General features: G+C 38.1%; 2 protein-coding genes and 1 long non-coding RNA gene across 5 annotated transcripts in view; all 3 read left to right on the top strand.

The window, feature by feature from the left end:
- Positions 1-2,659: 2,659 nt before the first annotated feature.
- Positions 2,660-22,100, top strand: part of LOC146457383 (uncharacterized) — a 26,667-nt gene continuing 7,226 nt past the window's right edge. The window contains exons 1-4 of one of the 3 annotated variants that reach the window (XM_085092007.1): positions 2,938-2,988; positions 3,079-3,165; positions 3,299-3,353; positions 21,580-21,906. In XM_085092007.1, coding sequence (XP_084948133.1) covers positions 2,953-2,988; positions 3,079-3,165; positions 3,299-3,353; positions 21,580-21,725 — 324 coding nt within the window. In that variant the 5' untranslated portion in view covers positions 2,938-2,952 and the 3' untranslated portion in view covers positions 21,726-21,906. Of the gene's footprint in view, positions 2,989-3,078; positions 3,166-3,298; positions 3,354-6,908; positions 7,248-21,579; positions 21,907-22,100 lie in introns of those variants that run through there. The other 2 variants (XM_085092008.1, XM_085092006.1) reach the window with 2 other exon arrangements.
- The window catches only part of LOC146457382 (uncharacterized), a 35,863-nt gene continuing 17,123 nt past the window's right edge, over positions 3,361-22,100 (top strand). The window contains exon 1 of the mRNA XM_085091983.1: positions 3,361-4,496. The gene's annotated coding sequence lies outside the window, so the exon portion shown is untranslated. The remainder of the gene's footprint in view (positions 4,497-22,100) is intronic.
- LOC146457381 (uncharacterized) overlaps positions 16,654-22,100 on the top strand; it is a 35,119-nt gene continuing 29,672 nt past the window's right edge. The window contains exon 1 of the long non-coding RNA XR_014858488.1: positions 16,654-16,802. This is a non-coding gene — a long non-coding RNA (uncharacterized LOC146457381). The remainder of the gene's footprint in view (positions 16,803-22,100) is intronic.

The following is a 22,100-nucleotide window of genomic DNA, read 5'->3' as shown; positions in this document are numbered from 1 at the left end:
ATAAACTTAAAAATCAGTCAACTGGAAAGCTGTTTTCTCCAATTCGTTTGATATAATTGATATTCATTTTCATTGTAAATTACGTTACCGTCGCAATTATTGCCAAATTGGGCAATGTCTCTTGCTTGATTAATTCATACCGCTGTTTCTCGCATAAATAGTGCAGCAATAGCTTACATAGAAGAGAAAAACATTGATTTCCATTTGCGCTTACTTTAAATTTCAGTCAAAACAGTCACTGTCTCGATAGAACCTTTTTCTAGTTGGAGTGATTCCTAAGCGGTCTTAGCATGAGGTCAAAAAGGCTAGGAAAGCCGCTTTGGTTGCGTCATCTCAAGTAATATTACACCCCACGCCTAAACTCACGCTATTTGGTCAAGACATTCCTGTGTAACGCCGTCACACAGTCATCTTATGTCATTCGTGGTAAAATACGTTACCGTAACGTAATTTACATTGTCCTTTTTATCTTCTCTAAAGATTATAAAATGACAGTAATAGCAGAACTGCTATATCATTTCTTGAGTTCCTAGTAGGCAAGTTTCTTCCGAACACCAGTTACCGACTTGCTGTATTTTGTACGTAAGATATTACAATAAAACATAGTAACGTAACGTTACGGTCCAAAAAGAAAATAACCCAATCACTGACTAGTTTAATGTTTGTTTCGAAATATGTCGGGATAGTCAACTAGATGTGCCAGCTACATTGAAGTAAATATAAAAGAGGGGTAAAAATGCAAAAAGCATACGAGTATTATAAAATAAGCCAGCGAATAACATGCCCTGCAAACATAGTAACGTAATTTACCTAAAATCGTGGGACACCAACTCTTTATAAAATTTCCAGAAGACAAAAAGGCTGCAAAGCTTACAATTGTTATATTTACAAACTTATGAGTAAGAGTTTGAAATAGGCACGATCTTTAGTGCAATCTTCAAAGCGTGTATTGATAAAAAACTTACTCGAAGTTAAAATTTTTGCCGTGGGACACCCTATTTTTAACTACTTGGGGTAACATAAATATGCACAAAAAAATTTCTCGACAGGTTAATTCAACAAAATTTTTCCGGTTAACTTCTTTGATGTTGAGGATGAAAAGAAAATGCCTTTCTGTGTTAGAGAGGGCGAGGTTTGTTAAAAAAGAAGACATAAAGAGGCGTGACATCAATGGTCCCTGTTAGCTGAGAATGGGTGTACGACACAAAGGGTTACATTATTTGGGCCGATCCGAAAACCTGCTAAAACAAACTGTGATCATGTTCTGGACATGTTCCGAATAGACGTGCTGATCACAACATCACAAGCAAGAAAAATGCGACAGAGTGAGTCTCATGACATGACAAATAACACGAAATTTGATCTCACTACTGCACACATACTTCTAAATAAATTTTCTTGCTTGTTTTAATGTTGAGGCAGACAGTAGTTCTTAGCCTCAGCTTGAACAAAGAGGAACATAAATATTGTCTTTCAGTCACGAAGCAACAGAGCTGAAAACAACTTCAAGAGCCCAAAGCTCTCGAAAGCGAGAGACAACAATGATCAACTTTGTAAAGACTCTCATATACGTGATAAACGAACACCCTGCAATCTTACTGTAGATAAATAGCATCAGCATGCATATGGAATCACGAGTAACGAATTCTACGGATCCTATGTCTTTATCGGATGACATATTTAGCGCTGTCTCGTAAAGACCTGGATCAGTTTATTAGACTGTCATACATGATAAACGAACATCCTGCAATCTCACAGCATATAATCATGAAATCACGAGTTACGAAATCCACAGATCCCATGTCTTCATAGAAAGCATTTATTTAGCCCTGTCTGATGTCTTGCAGTAAATCCGAGCGGGTAAACCTAAACAAATGCCACAGAGCTAGCATACCCAATGGGGACCCAATGGCATATGAAAAACTTATCCTCAGAACGGCTCAGAATGATCACTAAGAAAACCTCCATTCAGTATATTTGAGTTTTGCCTTCATGATTAAGATAAACGTCATTAAGCGGCAGAGCTAAGGTATGAAGGCTTATTACAAATTTATTTGCGAACTGCTGGAGTCGCATTGCCCTGTCAACACTTTTTAACCTTCGTCAAAATTGGTGTAGGAGTTTGCAAGCTGTTCTTTTTTTACCAAAAGACAAATCACGCTTCAAAAAAAGTTTCCAAAATTTCTTGTGTCCTTATCACACGTTTCTTGGCGCGGTTTGGTGTTTATTTCATGGTGCGATCTAGTTCGAATGAAAATGAGCATGCAACGTGGCGAGATTAACCCTTAAAACCCTTATATAAAAGAACAAATTCTCCTATCTTGTCCCTATACTTTTCTTACGAAATTACGGCTAGGGAGAAGTTATTCAAATATCAAGAAAATCGCCTTCGGTGATCATATCCTTTATTCTTATGACATCAGTGGTTGAGAAACCATTGATATTACAAGGAGAAATTTGATGCTGATCATTGTTACGGCAAAAAGGGTTACTTAATTTGGGCCGATCCGAAAACCTGCTAAAACAAACTGTGATCATGTTCTGGACATGTTCCGAATAGACGTGCTGATCACAACATCTCAAGCAAGAAAATTGCGATAGAGTGAGCCTCATGACATGACAAATAACACGAAATTTGATCTCACTGCTGCACACATAAAAACAAGTAAGCATGCAAAGGGGCGAGATTAACTCTTTAAACCCTAATGTTACAGAACAGAATCTCCTATCTTGTCCCTATACTTTTCTTATGAAATTAATGGGCAGAAGTTATTCAAATATCAAGAAAATCACCTTCGGTGTTCACATCCTTAATTCGCATGACCTGAGGGGTTGAGAAACCATTGATCTTACAAGGAGAAATTTGATGCTGATCATTGTACGGCATAACGGGTTACTTAATTTGGGCCGATCCAAAAACCTGCTAAAACAAACTGTGATCATGTTCTGGACATGGTCCGGATAGACGTGCGAGATAATTGCTATAGAGTGAGCCTCATGACATGACAAATAACACGAAATTTGATCTCACTACTGCACACAAACTTCTAAATATTCTTGCTTGTTTTAACTGTTCAGGCAGTAGTGCTCAGCTTGAAACAGACAACCAACACTGACGTTTTCTCCAGAGTCGTGAGCTATTCTACAATGTCTATGACAGGCGAGGTACATATTGTTTGCTATTGTAAATCAAGAGAGGATGAATACATTCAACTGCTCTGATTAAAGAGATGACTTTCATCTTGTTACAAGGTATTCAGTTACCTCTAATAACATTTCCAATATTTCTTTTGCACAGGACAAGGACCCACTCCAAGCGATGGAGGAGCATTCCGAATCAACTGATGACAAAGGTAAAGGAAATATTATAGCTTCTTATCAGGAACGAATCACTTTGGAAATTTTGATTGTACAGTGAAGAAAAACTTTAGTGATGACTTCTTGGCTTCGGAGTTTTTGTACCTAAAAGGATAGTAGCATGGGAAAAAAACTCTTTTTCGTCATGGAACGGAAAACGTGGTTTAGAAAGCTATTATAAGCTCTAGGATGCTCGAAAAACCGATGGCAACTTCATTACTTCAGAGAGAACGGTTTCTGTTTCCTAAAAGTTTTCTGCGACCGGAAATGTCAACTAAAGAATCTAAAAGAGATTAACGTATGGTCCGAAAATCGTCTGGAGAAAAAATAAAATAAAAACATATTAGAAAATTTTATCGTTAATATTCTTGTCTGGTGTTCTCGAATGATTAGGTAAGGGGGAATAAAAAGAAAAAATAGAAATAGAAGAGTTCGTCAGATATGTCAGGGCAATAGCTAGCACTCGTCTAAGTTGTATCCCGAAATTAAAACCAAAAATACTTTTAGTTGAAAGCCGATAATTCTCAAATAGCATTTAATATACGCTTGCGTCCTGAAAGGTGGAAACACAAAATGGAGCCATGTCCCTAACATTATTTCAAATTATGAGTTCATATTTAAGACTGTCGATTTTTTCTCTACTGACCTTTCTGACGCTTTTTCTTTAGTTTGAATTCGCGACTATGCTTCTTATGCCGCAAGATACGCGACCTTGCCGGCCCTGAAGAGCAACTCACAAATTAAAGCCATTCCCGGTAACTAAACGTACCTTCAAAGGGCACTATCACAGACATATTGTTGTATGTTTGTCGGAACTGTTAAATTATTTGACTTTGGACTTCTTCTCAAACATGAAATTGCTCTTGGAGCAGCGTGGGCTAAAAAAATGTAATAAATTCTTTGCACAAGGATAAACTTCAAAAAGGTTTAAGCCATTTATAAAAGATACATAAGAGGGACTTGCAAGCACAGGTCAATTTTTTCAAGTTGCAATCCATTTCAACTCTAACCATCTGCAGCCAAGGATGAATGATTCTAGTTTTTGTGCACTAGTAGGGTTATTGTTCACAAAACTGAAACATTTTTTTGACGTTTAAAATATGTTTTTTGGCTGCTCGCTGAAGTGACACTGAAAATGGGTGACACCCTTTATGAAGCCAGCATAGCCGCAAAACAGAACTCAAGCAACGCAGGCATCTTTTCAGTCACTATCAAATCTATTCTCATGTCCGGATGTTTGTCTTCGGAGAAAACATCTGGTTTATTGGTTCTCCAATCTGACTGCGGTCTATGAAAATCGTCCGATTTAAGTCGCGTCAATCTTTTTCACCTTTGCTTTCCACACGCGTAGACGCATGACTTACAAAAAAATTATTTTGACACTTCAATCCTTCTGTGAAAGGTGTTTCTTGTATCGATTTAAACTGAAAGTTTCATTAAACTGACAATTAGTTCTTATAACATATATTTTTTTATAGTATCGTCTCTCTGTTATAAAGGTAGATGCTGGCATGTGAAAAATTTTCAACATTTTATTTCGACCTACAATCGATAGCCGAAGTAAGCTTATGCAATATTAAATCAGTGCATATCTAGTTTTCTTTTTCAAGTTTATCTTTGCGTTTAACTCTCATAAAGGTTGTTTGATTTACCGGAAGTTCAAAGAGACATTCTCATTTCCGTCTATAAGGAAAGTTACTGCAGGAGGCGGCAGGAGAGCAATTTGACTCTTATGTTCAGCGTGAACCCATTTAATTAATTACGAGGGTTCACTAACAAATAATCGCCGCTCAACTTCCAACTTAAAAATTTTTGTGAAAATTTTTGCTTGGTAAGAGAGCGCACGCACCTTGGCGAACATTGTCAACAAAACTTTTGCGGCGACTTTCTTCTTTCCCAGAAACTTAAAATCCTTGATCTTTTTTAATACGGTGGGTGAAATATTATATTCAGTTACTGAAATTTATAAAAAAAAATCAATTGACCTTGAAAATCCATCTTAGGGGGTGTTTACATGGTACCGGCGCGACTTTCATTCCGGTACGAGTTCACTCCAGTTCCCTCTTGTGGTTCTGTATTCGTTTACATGATACCAGCACAACATCTTGTACCAGAGCGAGTTATACCGGTGCGAGTTCACCCCGGTAACTGTAACGGGGCGAGATTTTCATTCCGGTACGAAAACTCATCCCGATGTCATGTAAACGCGATACGGCTGCTCGCTCCGGCATGAAATCACTCTCCTGGGAGTCTAGAACGGGTAGCACATGCGCAGTCTTCGATATCCAATCCAATATGGCGTCACCTGGGCGTCACAATCACGTCGATCGAAATGAAGTGTCCGTTCATGTAAACACGGTATGAAATCGCAATGTCATACCGGTATCAAACTTGCACCGGGGCGAGTTTTCACATGTAAACACCCCCTTAGGCAATTCTTGGGCAAAGTGTTTTTGCTACAAATGTTGAGCATATGCAGTTGTGCTGTGTGTCACATTCCTGACAAATTAAAAGGAATTTTGCCAGATGTTCTCTACTGAAGAATGATCTGAGATCTGATCATTTGATCTGAGTAAGAAATTAACAGAATGCCCGGCTCTGTCTATAGTTGAGAAATATAATTTCCTTATTTGTTTGAGTTATTTTAGTGGTTTGACGTAACAGCTTGTGACCGTCATGTTGATCTTGAGATCCAAACATGCAGGGGAATCGAACGAGAACTTACATTAGTGGTCTTAATGATTAACAAGATGCCTATACTGGCATTTACGTGTGCTGCTGTAGCTGATTCATTTATCAGTTGGACACAATTCATCAGAGTCATCCACACGTTCTGGAACTATGAATTCATTCATGCAGGGAGGATGCATTTCTGCCAGTTTAATTTCAAACTATATTGCACATGCAGATTTCGCACGGTGCAGTTTGTCGTTTTGGTGGCAAGCTTTCCTGCGAGGGGAAAGCGGGGGGGGGGGGGGGGAAGGGGGAGGAGGGATATCCGCAGAAATTGGGAAATTGGGTTGGTGTTTGTAGCGCGTTTCATTAAACCTTCATTTTCCCAACCTGTTCACATTAGGCCCTGAAGACCCAAGGAAAGGCTTCAAATTCACGATGTTAATCAATGCACTTCTCTAGGCACAAAGTAGTGTTTAATTAGAGCGGTTTTCATTTCAGGGTCTTAAAACCAAAACCAAAGTAATTACTCTGGCCAATCGCAACTGACGCAAAAAGCGCAATGGACCAATCAGAAATCGAAGCAAATATATGTAACCGACGCCAAACGAAGGCAAACGCGTGTGAGCAAGGCATGTTTGGTTTTGGTTTTGCTGCTCATTGATTAAGAAGGTGGCACGTGTTTTGCTGGCCAATTACAGAGCGAAGTAAAGCAGCACCAAAGTAAACGTAAAATTACTTTCGACACTCAATTGAAAACTGCGCTAAAAGGACAATAATTGGTAATCCTAGAAACTGGAGTTGAACATCATGACATTAAAATTGAAAAATCAATGCAGCACACTCATGATAACTCTCCATCTTTTTGCTTTCTTCAGGCCCACTGCCAGTGCCTTCAAACATCCAGGAAAATTTGCCTGTTGCATTTGCCATGTTGGAGAAGGTACCCGACAAGTTGAGATGTCGTTCTCACACTGCTTTTTCATTCGATCACACGGAAAACATACATCATAAGTAATAATGTAAAATTATGGCTGCCCTATAAGAATTTAAAATCCGTTGAATTTTTCAGTAAAATAAGTCAGTAAATGTCATCGAAATTACTTTTAAACAAGCGAATCTAGGAAACATGCTGATCGGGTAATCGTACAACTATTATATGTGGATCTCTGTCATTACATTGTCTTCATGCGTAAAAATAAAAGTGTTTAATACTTGGTAGTAGTTCATATTTACTAAAAGTTAATTTTTACATAAAGTAACTGATATAACCAACACAGTGACAAAATGAATGCGGATGTTCGTCACGCGTGAGCAATCTTACGCGGCGAAATGGCGGCATTTTTAAAATTCCCATTGCTTGTTCTCATTTCGCGTGGATAAGCCCAAATCAAAATAGATAAGGTTGTCGCTTTCAGGGAAGGTTCCTTCGAACTTCCTTCATCACATATTTTATTCAACAGGAAAAAACTATTGTGGTAACAGGTGTGAATTTGGCGATTGAAGTGGAGCATTCGTAATCGATTCACGCTTGAATCACAAATCTTCGTAGCATGCGCACTCGTTTTGCCGCTGTGTCGATATCACCTGATTGGTGATAAGAGAAATAAGACCGCAAGAAGACTTAACGTATGTTTTTAATTTCTTGCTATAACCCTACTGGCGGCGAATGGATTAACCCCCTTTTCGAACTGTTGCACACAAAAAGTATCCTTCTACTTTGCAATTACAGTGAACCAGTTAGAATCATCTAGATTCCGTTCTGAAATTGTGTTGGAAGTCTATTTGTCAAAGGGCAGCTACAGTGACATTGATGCTTTATCATTGACTAGACGGATTTTAACTTAGATGGCGTCAGAAATATCTTGATATCTGTTAGGAGGATAGTTTGATTTATTTGAAAGTAAATAATATATTAGTATTAAGAGTATACTTGCCGGATTCTTATACAACACGCGGCTGTAGTGAACATTCAATTTAAATCCTGTCTAAAATTTTAACTATCGGTAACAACAAAACCAAACGTTTATCCGGTTATTTGTTGAATAAATAAATAGTTTAGGGACTAAAATTGTTGTAAGTTTTGCTCTTCCATCGAATTCAATGTTTGGTTTGTAATTTTCGTTTACCAGAGTAAATATGGCTCCTTGTAATTAGCTCAGTTGGTAGAGCAATGCACCAGTATCGCAGAGGTCATAGATTATTTGAATTCAGTTCTAGCTAGAAATTGTTTTCAGGCTTTCTGTTCGCAGCTGGTTATCCAAAGTTGCGCACATAACCGAATGGTGTCTCACTTATTAATTCTTTTATTCGCTGTTCAAACTACGATTTTCATAACATATATGCAATTGGAACCAACACCCATTTACAGTTTATGAACAAAAGGGAACGTTATATTAACCCTTCAAATCTCTCACCGAGGTTTATTTTTTATTACTCAGTGGAACAGAGTATTCGGATTGGCTTACTTACCTTGGGTATTGAGATATCAAAGCTGCCATGTGGGATTGAAGGGGGGGTGGGGATGTACAATTGACTGTGTTAAATTTTTGCCGGTTTATCAACTAAGTTGATAACTTAAAGTAAATTGACGACTTTCGATTTACGGTGTTTTACAATTTGGAAATTTTATTCCCAGCAGTTAGCAATTTTTGATAAATCATTACTTAGAAGGTGAAGAAACTATTCTTCGTGGATTTAGTTTAGAAACATTTTAATTAAATGGGCTGTACCATAACTAAATTTTTAAATTCGCAGTGTTCCATTCCATCCGGATGTTCTGTGTTAATGGTTTAACTCTCCCCCCTCGCGTTACATATCACTTCCCACAAAAGAGGGCATTTGCCTCGCCTTGGGTAGTTGTACATGAAGTAAATTGCCACTGCGCCTGCTCCCTGTTCTCAACGTCACAGACCGACCCGAAAGCGGATGTCACGTCCTCCGAAACAGGTTTTGGACGATCAGTGACTGTGTACGAGATTGGCGCTGTGAATGTTTTGTGGCAACACGGCCAAAAATAGACAAGAATTTGTATGAAGTTGAGATTGTAGTCGTGAATAAGGAGCGAAAACAGATAAAAATTCATCTCGTGGATTACAGTCAGTTTGATGAGTGGCGTGACTCAATGACTGTGAAAGGGATTTACTTTCCCTTAAGCTTCGTTTGGAAAAGATGTTTCTTCACGACGGAGGATATTTAAAAGACAGGAGCAGTATTTTTTACGGTTAGTTGTATAACTGATCAAACTAAGTTTTGGTCTGGCCGCAGGGATTACCCTGAAGTGCGAGTAGAAATATATGTCCAGCCATCATTAGCTGATTTCCATTTATCAAGCAGTGTTCGGACACTCGCACAGGTCTCCCTTTTTTATTATTTTTTTTTTTCGCGGAATCCACTTTGCTCTTTAGCAAACACATTTTTTCCTGAAGGCAATTATTATACGGCTATCAACACAACAACAACAATTTATTTTACAGATTTAGATTATATAAAGGGCTTATCCCGCAAATAGCCACAAAGCTAGTCGAGGCGGGACAAGACGAGCACGAGAACATAATGGAAAAAAAAATTACAGTAAATTACAAACATGGTGGAAAACGGAAAACGAGAACATAATGGAAAAAAATTACAGTAAATTACAAACATGCTGGAAAACGGAAAACTTAACTTTACATAATAACGCAGATTTAGATAAGGCTATACATCAAAATTAAAGTAAATTGTAGGTAATTTTTTATTATCATTAATATTACAATAGAAAAGAGATGAAAAGGGAAAAGGAGAATCAGATTATACTGGCAAAGAGAAGGACATGGATGATCAGTTTTTCATTTGGTCAATTATCGTTTCCACTTCTTTCCACAACATCGACTCCTTTGATGCGCGATTACTTTAAAATTTTCTCAATAATTTCGGTGAGTGCACTGAGTGCAGAAAATGATATGAATGAAATAGATGCGAGAATAAATAGAAGAAATAATGAACATTTTTCATTTGGAACATTTTAACGAATGACTTCTCCCAAATAACTAAAACTTTTCAATTGAAATACCTACTTCTCGATCTTCGTGATCTCGGCTGATTCTTGCATTTGAAACACCATTTTCTCCTTCAAAATTATTTACTACCGCAGTCACTGTCACGCCGTAATCGAAGAGAAAACAGATTATAAGATGAAGGGGTTTTGAACTCATTTTGCCATGCCGAAATCGACGCAAACCCCAACAATTTACATGCAGGAAATTTATTCCCCTATTTGAATTTGGGTGTACATTTATTATTCCAAGCATGCGCTTTTGAGTAAACCCAGTTTTCCTTGGTACAGTGATTCCCGACCGGTCAAACTTTTAAATTTTTACTTCAAAACGACCCAAGAAAATATAAAAATGCCATGCCTTAATCGTGACAAAATCTCTCCAGTTTTCTGTCAATAGTAGATTAGGTATTGTGCAAGTTATTTCTGGTGGTACATTTGGGAACAAAACTCTACGTATACTTTAGGAAAGAGACTTTTTCAATATTTTGCCAAAATAGCGGGTTTTTAGAGCGATTTTCACCGGATTAGTCGGCGTCACCTTACATCACATAGGGCAAATGTCGCAATGAGTTTGATATGTGTACACGTGACCATGAACTAACCAATGAACGCGCGCACTGTGGAGGGAAAAACCTTCAGTTACGTAAAAAACGGACTAGCCGAACCGCTTTCATGGGGAAAAATTCGAATCATTCGCATTGTTCCCAGATGTTCAGTGTAAATGGTTTAAATCTAGTGAGTGAGTCAGCACTTTCGTTCGACTGAACACGTGACCATGAACAATCCAATTAATGCGCACGCTGTGGAGGGAAAAACCCTGCAGGTACTTAACAATCGGACTAGCGAAACCGGTTTCACGGGAAAAACCCGTATTATTGGCAGTGTCCCCGGATGTTCCGTGTAAATGGTTGGAGTCTCCACCCTAGTGCTACTGTTAAAGCGTTCAGTAGTATATCCAATCATTTCTGGACAACACATATATAGTGGTTGCGTTTTACAACTGCAATGTTCGAACGTTTTGCCGAGGCTTTCTGTTTAGTGTGGGTACTATTTAATTCCCAAAATCAACTCTGAAATATATTTTCTGAATATACTAAATACTATAGCCGAGAAGGCCGTTAGGCCAAGATGGCTAAAATTAGGGGATATTCTGCAACATTGAACAAGATAATTGTTTTATTATTCAATTCATCGTAACAAAGCACAGTTTTATAGAAGAAAAGCTGGAGGCGATCTTTATTTTGCCTTTTTTCTTCCCGACACACGAAATTACGTATATCGCAGGATATCTCAGCTGTTCTGACTACGGACGACGAATATTCAGTGCGGCACCATGACCATAGTTGGCAAGTGCTACAATGTGTTAAGTAATACACAATATTTGGTGATCATTTGAGGTCAGGGATCATTTACGTCGCAGCACTCTATTCAACATCAATTTGCAATGTTTTCTAGTGCTGAATCAAGTTCATTTTCTGTCATCAACATGCAAAATGTTCACATGGCGTCTCATCTAGATAGAATGCGAGCTAACCCACAAAACAATGGAAATACATGTCAGCTCTTAATTACAACATAAAAATTGTCTTTCAGTCACAAAGCAACAGAGCTGAAAACAACTGCAAAAGCCCAAAGCTCTCGAAAGCGAGAGACAACAATGATCGACTTTGAAATAGAAGAAAGATCCTCGCAGTTACTACTGCTGTATCGGATGACATATTTGGCGCTGTCTCGTACAGACGTAGATAATAATAATAATAATAATAATAATAATAATAATAATAATAATAATAATAATAATAATAATAATAATAATAATAATAATAATAATAATAATAATAATAATAATAATAATTCCTCGCGAAGCGAGGTTAATAAATTTGTCGGGCCGAGCCGGCTAAGCCGCGCGAATTCGAGCGAAAAATATATTTCCTCGCGAAGCGAGGGCCGAAGGCCCGAGCGTAGCGAGGTTAATAAATTTGTCGGGCCGAGCCGGCCCGAGCGGAGCTAAGCCGCGCGAATTCGAGCGAAAAATATATTTATTCCTCGCGAAGCGAGGGCCGAAGGCCCGAGCGTAGCGAGGTTAATAAATTTGTCGGGCCGAGCCGGCCCGAGTGGAGCTAAGCCGCGCGAATTCGAGCGAAAAATATATTTATATATATATATATATATATGTATGTTTATATATTTAGTTGAAGGTGTCCGCAATGACGTCAGACTGTCTGGCGTCGTCTGAAAAAAATTTGCATACATCGGAAAAAATATGCGTGCATGATCAAATTGTTCATCAATATTCACTGATGCAGAATTATCTCTCCAGAATCTTTTCCCTTTCTTCCAGAAATCTTTTTTTGTGAAAGATTGCATTGAAGAAATTACACGTTTTGTGGCCGCGGTAAAATAATTTTCCGTGGGAAATAAATTCATCGAACACGACAGCGCTTCACGCCCGTTGTGCATTTCATCGCGTCAGAAATAGATTTTTAACCGCAAACTAGCCCGTGGAACTACGAAAAGACCATGCTCATCAAAATAGTTGCTATGTTCAGAAACCTTTTAATCTCCTCATTTGATGCTACAACACGAAAGAGGGCTTTCCACCCAGCCCCAGCTTCGCGAGGTTTTGCGAGTCACGTATTTCTAGTATATATATATATGTGTATATGTTTATATCTTTGAAGGTGTCCGCACAATGACGTCAGACTGTCTGGCGTCGTCTGGAGCAAAATTTGCATACATCGAAAAAAATATGCGTGCATGATCAAATTTCAACTGCAATGTTTATCAATATTCACTGGATACAGAACTATCTCTCCAGAATCTTTTCTCTTTCTTTTAGAAATCTTTTTTGTGAAAGATTGCATTAAAGAAATTACACGTTCTGTGGCCGCGGTAAATAATTTTCCGTGGGAAATAAATTCATCGAACACGGCAGCGCTGCACGCCCGTTGTACATTACGTCGCGTCACAAATAGATTTTCAACCGCAAACTAGCCCGTGGAACTACGAAAACACCATGCTCATCAAAAAAAAATCTTATGCGCCTTTTAATCTCCTCGTTTGATGCTACAATACGAGTAAAGAGGGCTTTCCACCCAGCCCCAGCTTCGCGAGGTTTTGCGAGTCACGTATTTCTAGTTATATATATATATATATATGTTGATATATGTTTATATCTTTGAAGGTGTCCGCACAATGACGTCAGACTGTCTGGCGTTGTCTGGAGCAAAATTTGCATACATCGAAAAAAATATGCATGCATGATCAAATTTCAACTGCAATGTTCATCAATATTGACTGGATACAGAACTATCTCTCCAGAATCTTTTCCCTTTCTTTTAGAAATCTTTTTTTGTGAAATAGTGCATTAAAGAAATTACACGCTTTGTGGCCGCGGTAAATAATTTTCCGTGGGAAATAAATTCATCGAACACGGCAGCGCTGCACGCCCGTTGTACATTACGTCGCGACAGAAATAGATTTTCAACCGCAAACTAGCCCGTGGAACTACGAAAACACTATGCTCATAAAAAAAAATCTTATGGGCCTTTTAATCTCCTCGTTTGATGCTACAATACGTGTAAAGAGGGCTTTCCACCCAGCCCCAGCTTCGCGAGGTTTTGCGAGTCACGTATTTCTAGTAATAATAATAATGTTTCCTTCCAGACAAAACTCAATAACTTTTCTTTGTGTTACGTGTTTCAAGCTTTACGCATATACTTTAAACCTTTCGATAGCACCAATATTCGCAGAGAAATTATATTGAGAACATTTTGTTTTGGAGCCGTGTGCATGCTTGCATTACGGGATTTCATTGAGGTTAAGCTCGACAGGAAAATAAATGGTCCTTTTCTTCTAAAAGAGCACGGTGACCCCCATTTTTTTATGCATCAATTTAAATGTCATACGATTGACCACTATATATCGCGATTTAAAGAAAAGTTTAGTACTTTACTTTGAGATATTTTTATTTGAATGCTTTAAAAAGCACGTATTTAGGTAGTGCTGCTTACGTGCACACGCAGCAAAATCTTTAATTTCTTTCATAATCTTTATTCCAGTTCATTTAAAATAGTTTTTCGTGTAAGACTAAAGTAAATTTTGTTAAACTGCTTCGATATTTTAATGCAAGAAATTAATTTTTCTAGAAATGATGGTTCCCTTTTCTGATCACTAGCGTTCCTAATATAAACCTCGTGGGTCATCTATTTACTATAATAGCCATCCATGTTGCACAAAAACGAGCACGGTGACCCCCATTTTTTATTGCATTTTTGTATTGCTCATAACATAGTCATGAACTGGACCAAGTCTTTGACAATTTCAGTTAAATACTCCTTCTTTTTCGGTGGAATCACCTTAAACGCTCTAATATTTCGGGCCACAACCAAGCGTTAAAGTCTCAAAATTCTTGTAAGAGCAAGAATTATTTTAGTAAAAAAAATATTGACTGAGTTATGATTCTTCAAACATTTTTATCCGAGCCCCAAATATGTCTGGGAACCCTTTTAAGCAACAACGACGGCAGCCACAATATTTGAACAAAAACAATCGCTCCGCATGTGTATTTTAAATTTTGATTCATTTCTTTGCCGTCCTCCTAGCTAGCATAGCCAGTGGCATATGAAAACCTTATCCTAACGGCTCAAAATAATCATTAAGAAAACCTCCATTCAGTATATTTCAGTTTTGCCTTCATGATTACGACAAACATCATTAACCGGCAGAGCTGAAGGTATGGAGCCCTTATAACACTTTATTTCCAAACTGCTGGAGTCGCGTTGGCCAGTCAGCACCTTTTAACCTTCGTCAAAATTGGTGTAGGAGTTTGCAAGCTGTTCTTTCTTCACCAAAAGACAAATCACGCTTCAACAAAAGTTGCAAAAATTTCTTGTGTCCTTATCACACGTTTCTTGGCGCGGTTTGGTGTTTATTTCATGGTGCGATTTACTTCGAATGAAAATGAACATGCAACGGGGCGAGATTAACCCTTGAAATCCTAATATTAAAGAACAAATTCTCCTATCTTGTCCCTATACTTTTCTTATGAAATTATTACGGCTAGGGAGAAGTTATTCAAATATCAAGAAAATCGGCTGCAGTGGTTGAGAAACCACTGATATTACAAGGAGAAATTTGATGCTGATCATTGCTACGGCACAACGGGTTACTTAATTTCGGCCGATCTAAAACCTGCTAACACAAACTGTGATCATGTTCGGGACATGTTCAGAATAGACGTGCTGATCACAACATCACAAAAAAGCAAATTGCGACAAAGTGAGTCTCGTGACATGACAAATAACACGAAATTTGATCTCACTACTGCACACATACTTCTAAATAAATTTCCTTGCTTGTTTTAATGTTCAGGCAGACAGTAGTTCTCAGCCTCAGCTTGAACAAAGAGGAACATAAAAATTGTCTTTCAGTCACGAAGCTGAAAACAACTGCAAGAGCTTAAAGCTCTCGAAAGCGAGAGACAACAATGATCAACTTTGTAAAGACTCTCTCATATACGTGATAAACGAACACCCTGCAATCTTACTGTAGATAAATAGCATCAGCATGCATGATGGAATTAATCACGAGTAACGAATTCTACGGATCCTGTCTTTATCGGATGACATATTTAGCGCTGTCTCGTACAGACCTGGATCAGTTTATTAGACTGTCATATACATGATAAACGAACATCCTGCAATCTCACAGCATATAATCATAAAATCACGAGTTACGAAATCCACGGATCCCATGTCTTCATAGAAAGCATTTATTTAGCCCTGTCTGATGTCTTGCAGTAAATCCGAGCCGGTGATCCTAAACAAATGCCACAGAGCTAGCATACCCAATGGGGACCCAATGGCATATGAAAAACTTATCCTAATGGCTCAGAATGATCACTAAGAAACCTCCATTCAGTATATTTGAGTTTTGCCTTCATGATTAAGATAAACATCATTAAGCGGCAGAGCTAAGGTATGGAGGCCTTGTTACAAATTTATTTGCGGAAAGTTGGAGTCGCATTGCCCTGTCAACACTTTTTTACCTTCGTCAAAATTGGTGTAGGAGTTTGCAAGCTGTTCTTTCTTTGCCAAAAGACAAATCGCGCTTCAAAAAAAGTTTCCAAAATTTCTTGTGTCCTTATCACACGTTTCTTGGCGCGGTTTGGTGTTTATTTCATGGTGCGATCTAGTTCGAATGAAAATGAGCATGCAACGTGGCGAGATTAACCCTTAAAACCCTCATATAAAAGAACAAATTCTCCTATCTTGTCCCTATACTTTTCCTACGAAATTACGGCTAGGGAGAAGTTATTCAAATATCAAGAAAATCGCCTTCGGTGATCATATCCTTTATTCTTATGACATCAGTGGTTGAGAAACCATTGATAGTACAGGGAGAAATTTGATGCTGATCATTGTTACGGCACAACGGGTTACTTAATTTGGGCCGATCTAAAACCTGCTAAAACAAGCTGTGATCATGTTCGGGACATGTTCCGGATAGACGTGCTGATCACAACATCACAAGCAAGAAAATTGCGACAGAGTGAGAGTCTCATGACATGGCAAATAACACGAAATTTGATCTCACTACTGCACAGATGCTTCTAAATAAATTTTCTTGCTTGTTTTCACTGTTCAGGCAGTAGTGTTCAGCTTGAAACAGTCAACCAAAATTGACGCTTTCTCCAGAGTCGTGAGCTGTTCTACAATGTCTATGAAAGGCGAGGTACATACTGTTTGCTATTGTAAATCAAGAGAGGATGAATACATTCAACTGCTCTGATTAAAGAGATGACTTTCATCTTCTTTTCTTGTTACAAGGTATTTACCATTTTCAATATTTCTTTTGCAAAGGAGAAGGACCCACTCCAGGCGATGGAGGAGCATTCCGAATCAACTGATGACAAAGGTAAAGGAAATGTTATAGTTTCTTATCAGGAACGAATCACTTTGGAAATTTTGATTGTACAGTGAAGAAAAACTTCAGTGATGACTTCTTGGCTTCGGAGTTTTTGTACCTAAAAGGATAGTAGCATGGGAAAAAAACTCTTTTTCGTCATGGAACGGAAAACGTGGTTTAGAAAGCTATTATAAGCTCTAGGATGCTCGAAAAACCGATGGCAACCTCATTACTTCAGAGAGAACGGTTTCTGTTTCCTAAAAGTTTTCTGCGACCGGAAATGTCAACTAAAGAATCTAAAAGAGATTAACGTATGGTCCGAAAATCGTCTGGAGAAAAAATAAAATAAAAAAATATTAGAAAATTTTATCTTTAATATTCTTGTCTGGTGTTCTCGAATGATTAGGTAAGGGGGAATAAAAAGAAAAAATAGAAATAGAAGTGTTCGCCAGATATGCCAGGGCAATAGCTAGCACTCGTCTAAGTTGTATCCCGAAATTAAAACCAAAAATACTTTTAGTTGAAAGCCGATAATTCTCAAATAGCATTTAATATACGCTTGCGTCCTGAAAGGTGGATACACAAAATGGAGCCATGTCCCTAACATTATTTCAAATTATGAGTTCATATTTAAGACTGTCGATTTTTTCTCTACTGACCTTTCTGACGCTTTTTCTTTAGTTTGAATTCGCGACTATGCTTCTTATGCCGCAAGATACGCGACCTTGCCGGCCCTGAAGAGCAACTCACAAATTAAAGCCATTCCCGGTAACTAAACGTACCTTCAAAGGGCACTATCACGGAGATGTTGCTGTATGTTTGTCGGAACAGTTAAATTATTTGACTTTGGACTTCTTCTCAAACATGAAATTGCTCTTAGCGCAGCGTGGGCTAAAAAATATGTAATAAATTCTTTGCACAAGGATAAACTTCAAAAAGGTTTAAGCCATTTATAAAAGATACATAAGAGGGACTTGCAAGCACCGGTCAATTTTTTCAAGTTGCAATCCATTTCAACTCTAACCATCTGCAGCCAGGGATGAATGATTCTAGTTTCTGTGCACTAGTAGGGTTATTGTTCACAAAATTGAAACATTTTTTTGACGTTTAAAATATGTTTTTTGGCTGCTTGCTGAAGTGACACTGAAAATGGGTGACAGCCAGCATAGCCGCAAAACAGAACTCAAGCAACGCAGGCATCTTTTCAGTCACTATCAAATCTATTCTCATGTCCGGATGATTGTCTTCGGAGAAAACATCTGGTATATTGGTTCTCCAATCTGACTGCGGTCTATGAAAATCGTCCGATTTAAGTCGCGTCAATCTTTTTCACCTTTGCTTTCCACACGCGTAGACGCATGACTTACAAAAAAATTATTTTGACACTTCAATCCTTCTGTGAAAGGTGTTTCTTGTATCGATTTAAACTGAAAGTTTCATTAAACTGACAATTAGTTCTTATAACATATATTTTTTTTATAGTATCGTCTCTCTGTTTTAAAGGTAGATGCTGGCATGTGAAAAATTTTCAACATTTTATTTCGACCTACAATCGATAGCCGAAGTAAGCTTATGCAATATTAAATCAGTGCATATCTAGTTTTCTTTTTCAAGTTTATCTTTGCGTTAAACTCTCATAAAGGTTGTTTGATTTATCGGAAGTTCAAAGAGACATTTTCATTTCCGTCTATAAGGAAAGTTACTGCAGGAGGCGGCAGGAGAGCAATTTGACTCTTATGTTCAGCGTGAACCCATTTAATTAATTACGAGGGTTCACTAACAAATAATCGCCGCTCAACTTCCAACTTAAAAATTTTTGTGAAAATTTTTGCTTGGTAAGAGAGCGCACGCACCTTGGCGAACATTGTCAACAAAACTTTTGCGGCGACTTTCTTCTTTCCCAGAAACTTAAAATCCTTGATCTTTTTTAATACGGTGGGTGAAATATTATATTCAGTTACCGAAATTTATAAAAAAAATCAATTGACCTTGAAAATCCATCTTAGGCAATTCTTGGGCAAAGTGTTTTTGCTACAAATGTTGAGCATATGCAGTTGTGCTGTGTGTCACATTCCTGACAAATTAAAAGGAATTTTGCCAGATGTTCTCTACTGAAGAATGAGAAGATCTGAGTAAGAAATTAACAGAATGCCCAGCTCTGTCTATAGTTGAGAAATATAATTTCCTTATTTGTTTGAGTTATTTTAGTGGTTTGACGTAACAGCTTGTGCCCGTCATGTTGATCTTGAGATCCAAACATGCAGGGGAATCGAACGAGAACTTACATTAGTGGTCTTAATGATTAACAAGATGCCTATACTGGCATTTACACGTGATGCTGTGGCTGATTCATTTATTCCAATTGCATGCTTTGCAGATTGCCAATAGAATAGTTTGAGTTACGAAGATCGCGTTATGTTGTTTCCACTGTGTTACGCTATTTATGTTTGTACCGTAAGTTTCGAAAATTCCATTACGATAACGTAAGCTTATCAATGACCTCTTCTCAGTCTCCCATCGTGGTTCTAAAACTGTCAAACAAAGCACGATTCCTTCGCCAGGAACTCTCCAATTTCCACCGTTTTAAATGTCGAGTGCTTCTTAGAAGTTATTCTTTCGATTTACCGCTACAAAATGGTTAATTTTCCGTTTGAAAACGGCACACTTGAGTCCACAACATGTTAACAATATGGCCACCACAAATTTAATCCAGGTTTAATGAATAAATCAAATGATGCTTTGACGTCACACAGGTAGGGGTGAGTGGGTCCCTTCCCTCGCGATATACGCGACAAGAATGGATTTTAATTGGCCTGCTTTTGTTGAAGACAATCAGAACAATACATCCCTACTAGGAGAGGGCAGAGTTAAATGAATAAATAAATGTGCAGATTTGTGACTACGACGAAGAAATAAAAGAGATACCCGAGCCAAACCTAGACACTGCCTGCTCTGCTGGCATCCCGTGAAACAAAAAGAAATCTACCCGTTTTTAAACACGGTATGCCTTCCAGGGCATCCCGCGTCATGATAATGAAATTACTAAGTTAAGAACTTACTGATTAGCTGATCGCTTCCTGCCGGTCTTGTAAAGACATATTTGTGTAATTGGAATAGACATTGATTTCTTCCGATGCTGAAAATGTAAGTTGTAGAAAGTTTGAGATAGTCAAATTTTTTTTTTCTAATTTACTAGCTAGCTGTTGTTTGTTTTACGAAAAGTCCAGTATAACCCTTTTTCGCATTTTAAACGACACATTTTCCCCTTTGAAAACGAAAAGAATTAGTTTACCATCGATACCGGAAATTTCAAACAAACATTTTGCCGAACAAAAAAGGGGATTTCATTTCTTTACTACTAAATCCCAATTTCTGAGGCGATTAAGGCCGCTTCCGAACAAATATCGACCGAAATGAACCATTGGGTGCACTTAATTCAAATCTAGGGGGTTCTTGCTGACCCATTGGCTTGCATCATTGTATTTGAACATCGTTTTTTAAAACTGTTGTTTTGTCCGAGTTTTCATGGGATACCCGTTATTGGATTGTACGACCGTGTAAGCATATTTAGGTTTACTTCGATCGTTTAAATCAAAGATTTCTAAATCATTGTAAACATTCAAGATTCTAGTTAGTTGAGAATAGTCGGAGTTAGTTGAGAGTTGCTTGGAATGCATTTGTAAGATGGCATGTGCAGTTTTGACCGCTGGAAGCGAAGCAAGTCAAGATTGAAGTCGAGAAAACACAAAAATGTCATACAGAGTCTTTACAGCTTGGTACCTCAAAATAAAAGCGAGTTCGCTTTTCCCCTTTTAAACGATTCGCTCTCAACATCAATTGCCGCCTGTTTTGAACACAATTCACCAAAGCCATCTACACATTACGGAACTGTGAATATTCATTCAGGGAGGATGCATCTCTACCAGTTTAATTTCAAACCATATTGCGCATGCAGATTTCAAACGGTGCAGTTTGAAGTTTTGATTGCATGCTATCCTACGAGGGGGAAGAGGGGGGAGGGGAGGGCCCCCGGGGAATCCGCAGAAATTGGGTTGGTGTTTATAGCGCGCTTCATTAAACCGATAATTGGTTAACTTCCTTTAAACCAAAGTATTTAATTTTCCCACCCTGTTCACATTAGGCCTTTAAGACGCAACGAAAGGCTTCAAATTCACGACGTTAATCAATGCACTTCTCTAGACACAAAGTAGTGTTTAAGCGGATTTCATTTCAGCGTCGTAAAACCAAAGTAATTACTCTGGACAATCACAACTGACGCAAAAAGCGTGATACACCAATCAGAAATCGAAGCAAAATATTTAACCGACGCCAAACAAGGGAAATAGCGTGCAAGCAAGGCATGTTTGGTTTTGGTTTTGCTGCTGATTGGTTGAGAAGGTGGCACGTGTTTTGCTGGCCAATTACAGAGCGAAGTAGAGCAACACCAAAGCAAAAGTGAAATTACTTTCGACACTCAATTGAAAACCGCGCTAAAAGGATAATAATTGATAATCTTAGAACCTGGAGTTGAACATCATGACATTGAAATTGAAAAATTAATGTAGCACACTCATGATCACTCTCCATGTTTTTGCTTTCATCAGGCCCACTGCCAATTCCTTCAAACATCCAGGAAAATTTGCCTGTTGCATTTGCGATGCTGGAGAAGGTGCCTGATAATTTGACATATCATTCTTGCACTCATTACCCAACGGAAGTCATGGAAGGATTGGAAGGCATTCCAATATAATCCATTGAATCTTCAAGTAAAATAAGTCAGTAAATCTCATCGGAATTGCTCTGTTTTAAATCGCAACTATGTAAACAAGCGTATCTAGGAAACAAGCTGATAGGATGATCGTACAACTATTTAATGTGGATCTCTGTCATTACATTGTCTGCATGCGTAAAAATAAAAGTGTTTAATGCTTGGTAGCAGTTCATATTTACTGAAAGTTAATTTTTACATAAAGTAACTGATATAAACCTGACTAGTGATGAAAAGGAATAACACCGCAAGAAGACTTTAAAAGACTTTCAAAGAAGACGTTTTAAATTTCTTGCTTGAACCTTACTGACGGCGAATGGATTAGCCCCTCTTCGAACTGTTGCACACAGAAAGTAT

This window comes from Pavona decussata, unplaced genomic scaffold (assembly GCF_977016875.1).
Source record: "Pavona decussata unplaced genomic scaffold, jaPavDecu1.1 SCAFFOLD_244, whole genome shotgun sequence".
Classification (NCBI taxonomy): Eukaryota; Metazoa; Cnidaria; class Anthozoa; order Scleractinia; family Agariciidae; genus Pavona; species Pavona decussata.
The sequence above is the reverse complement of the archived record's forward strand: the minus strand, read 5'-3'. Positions and strand labels throughout refer to the sequence as shown.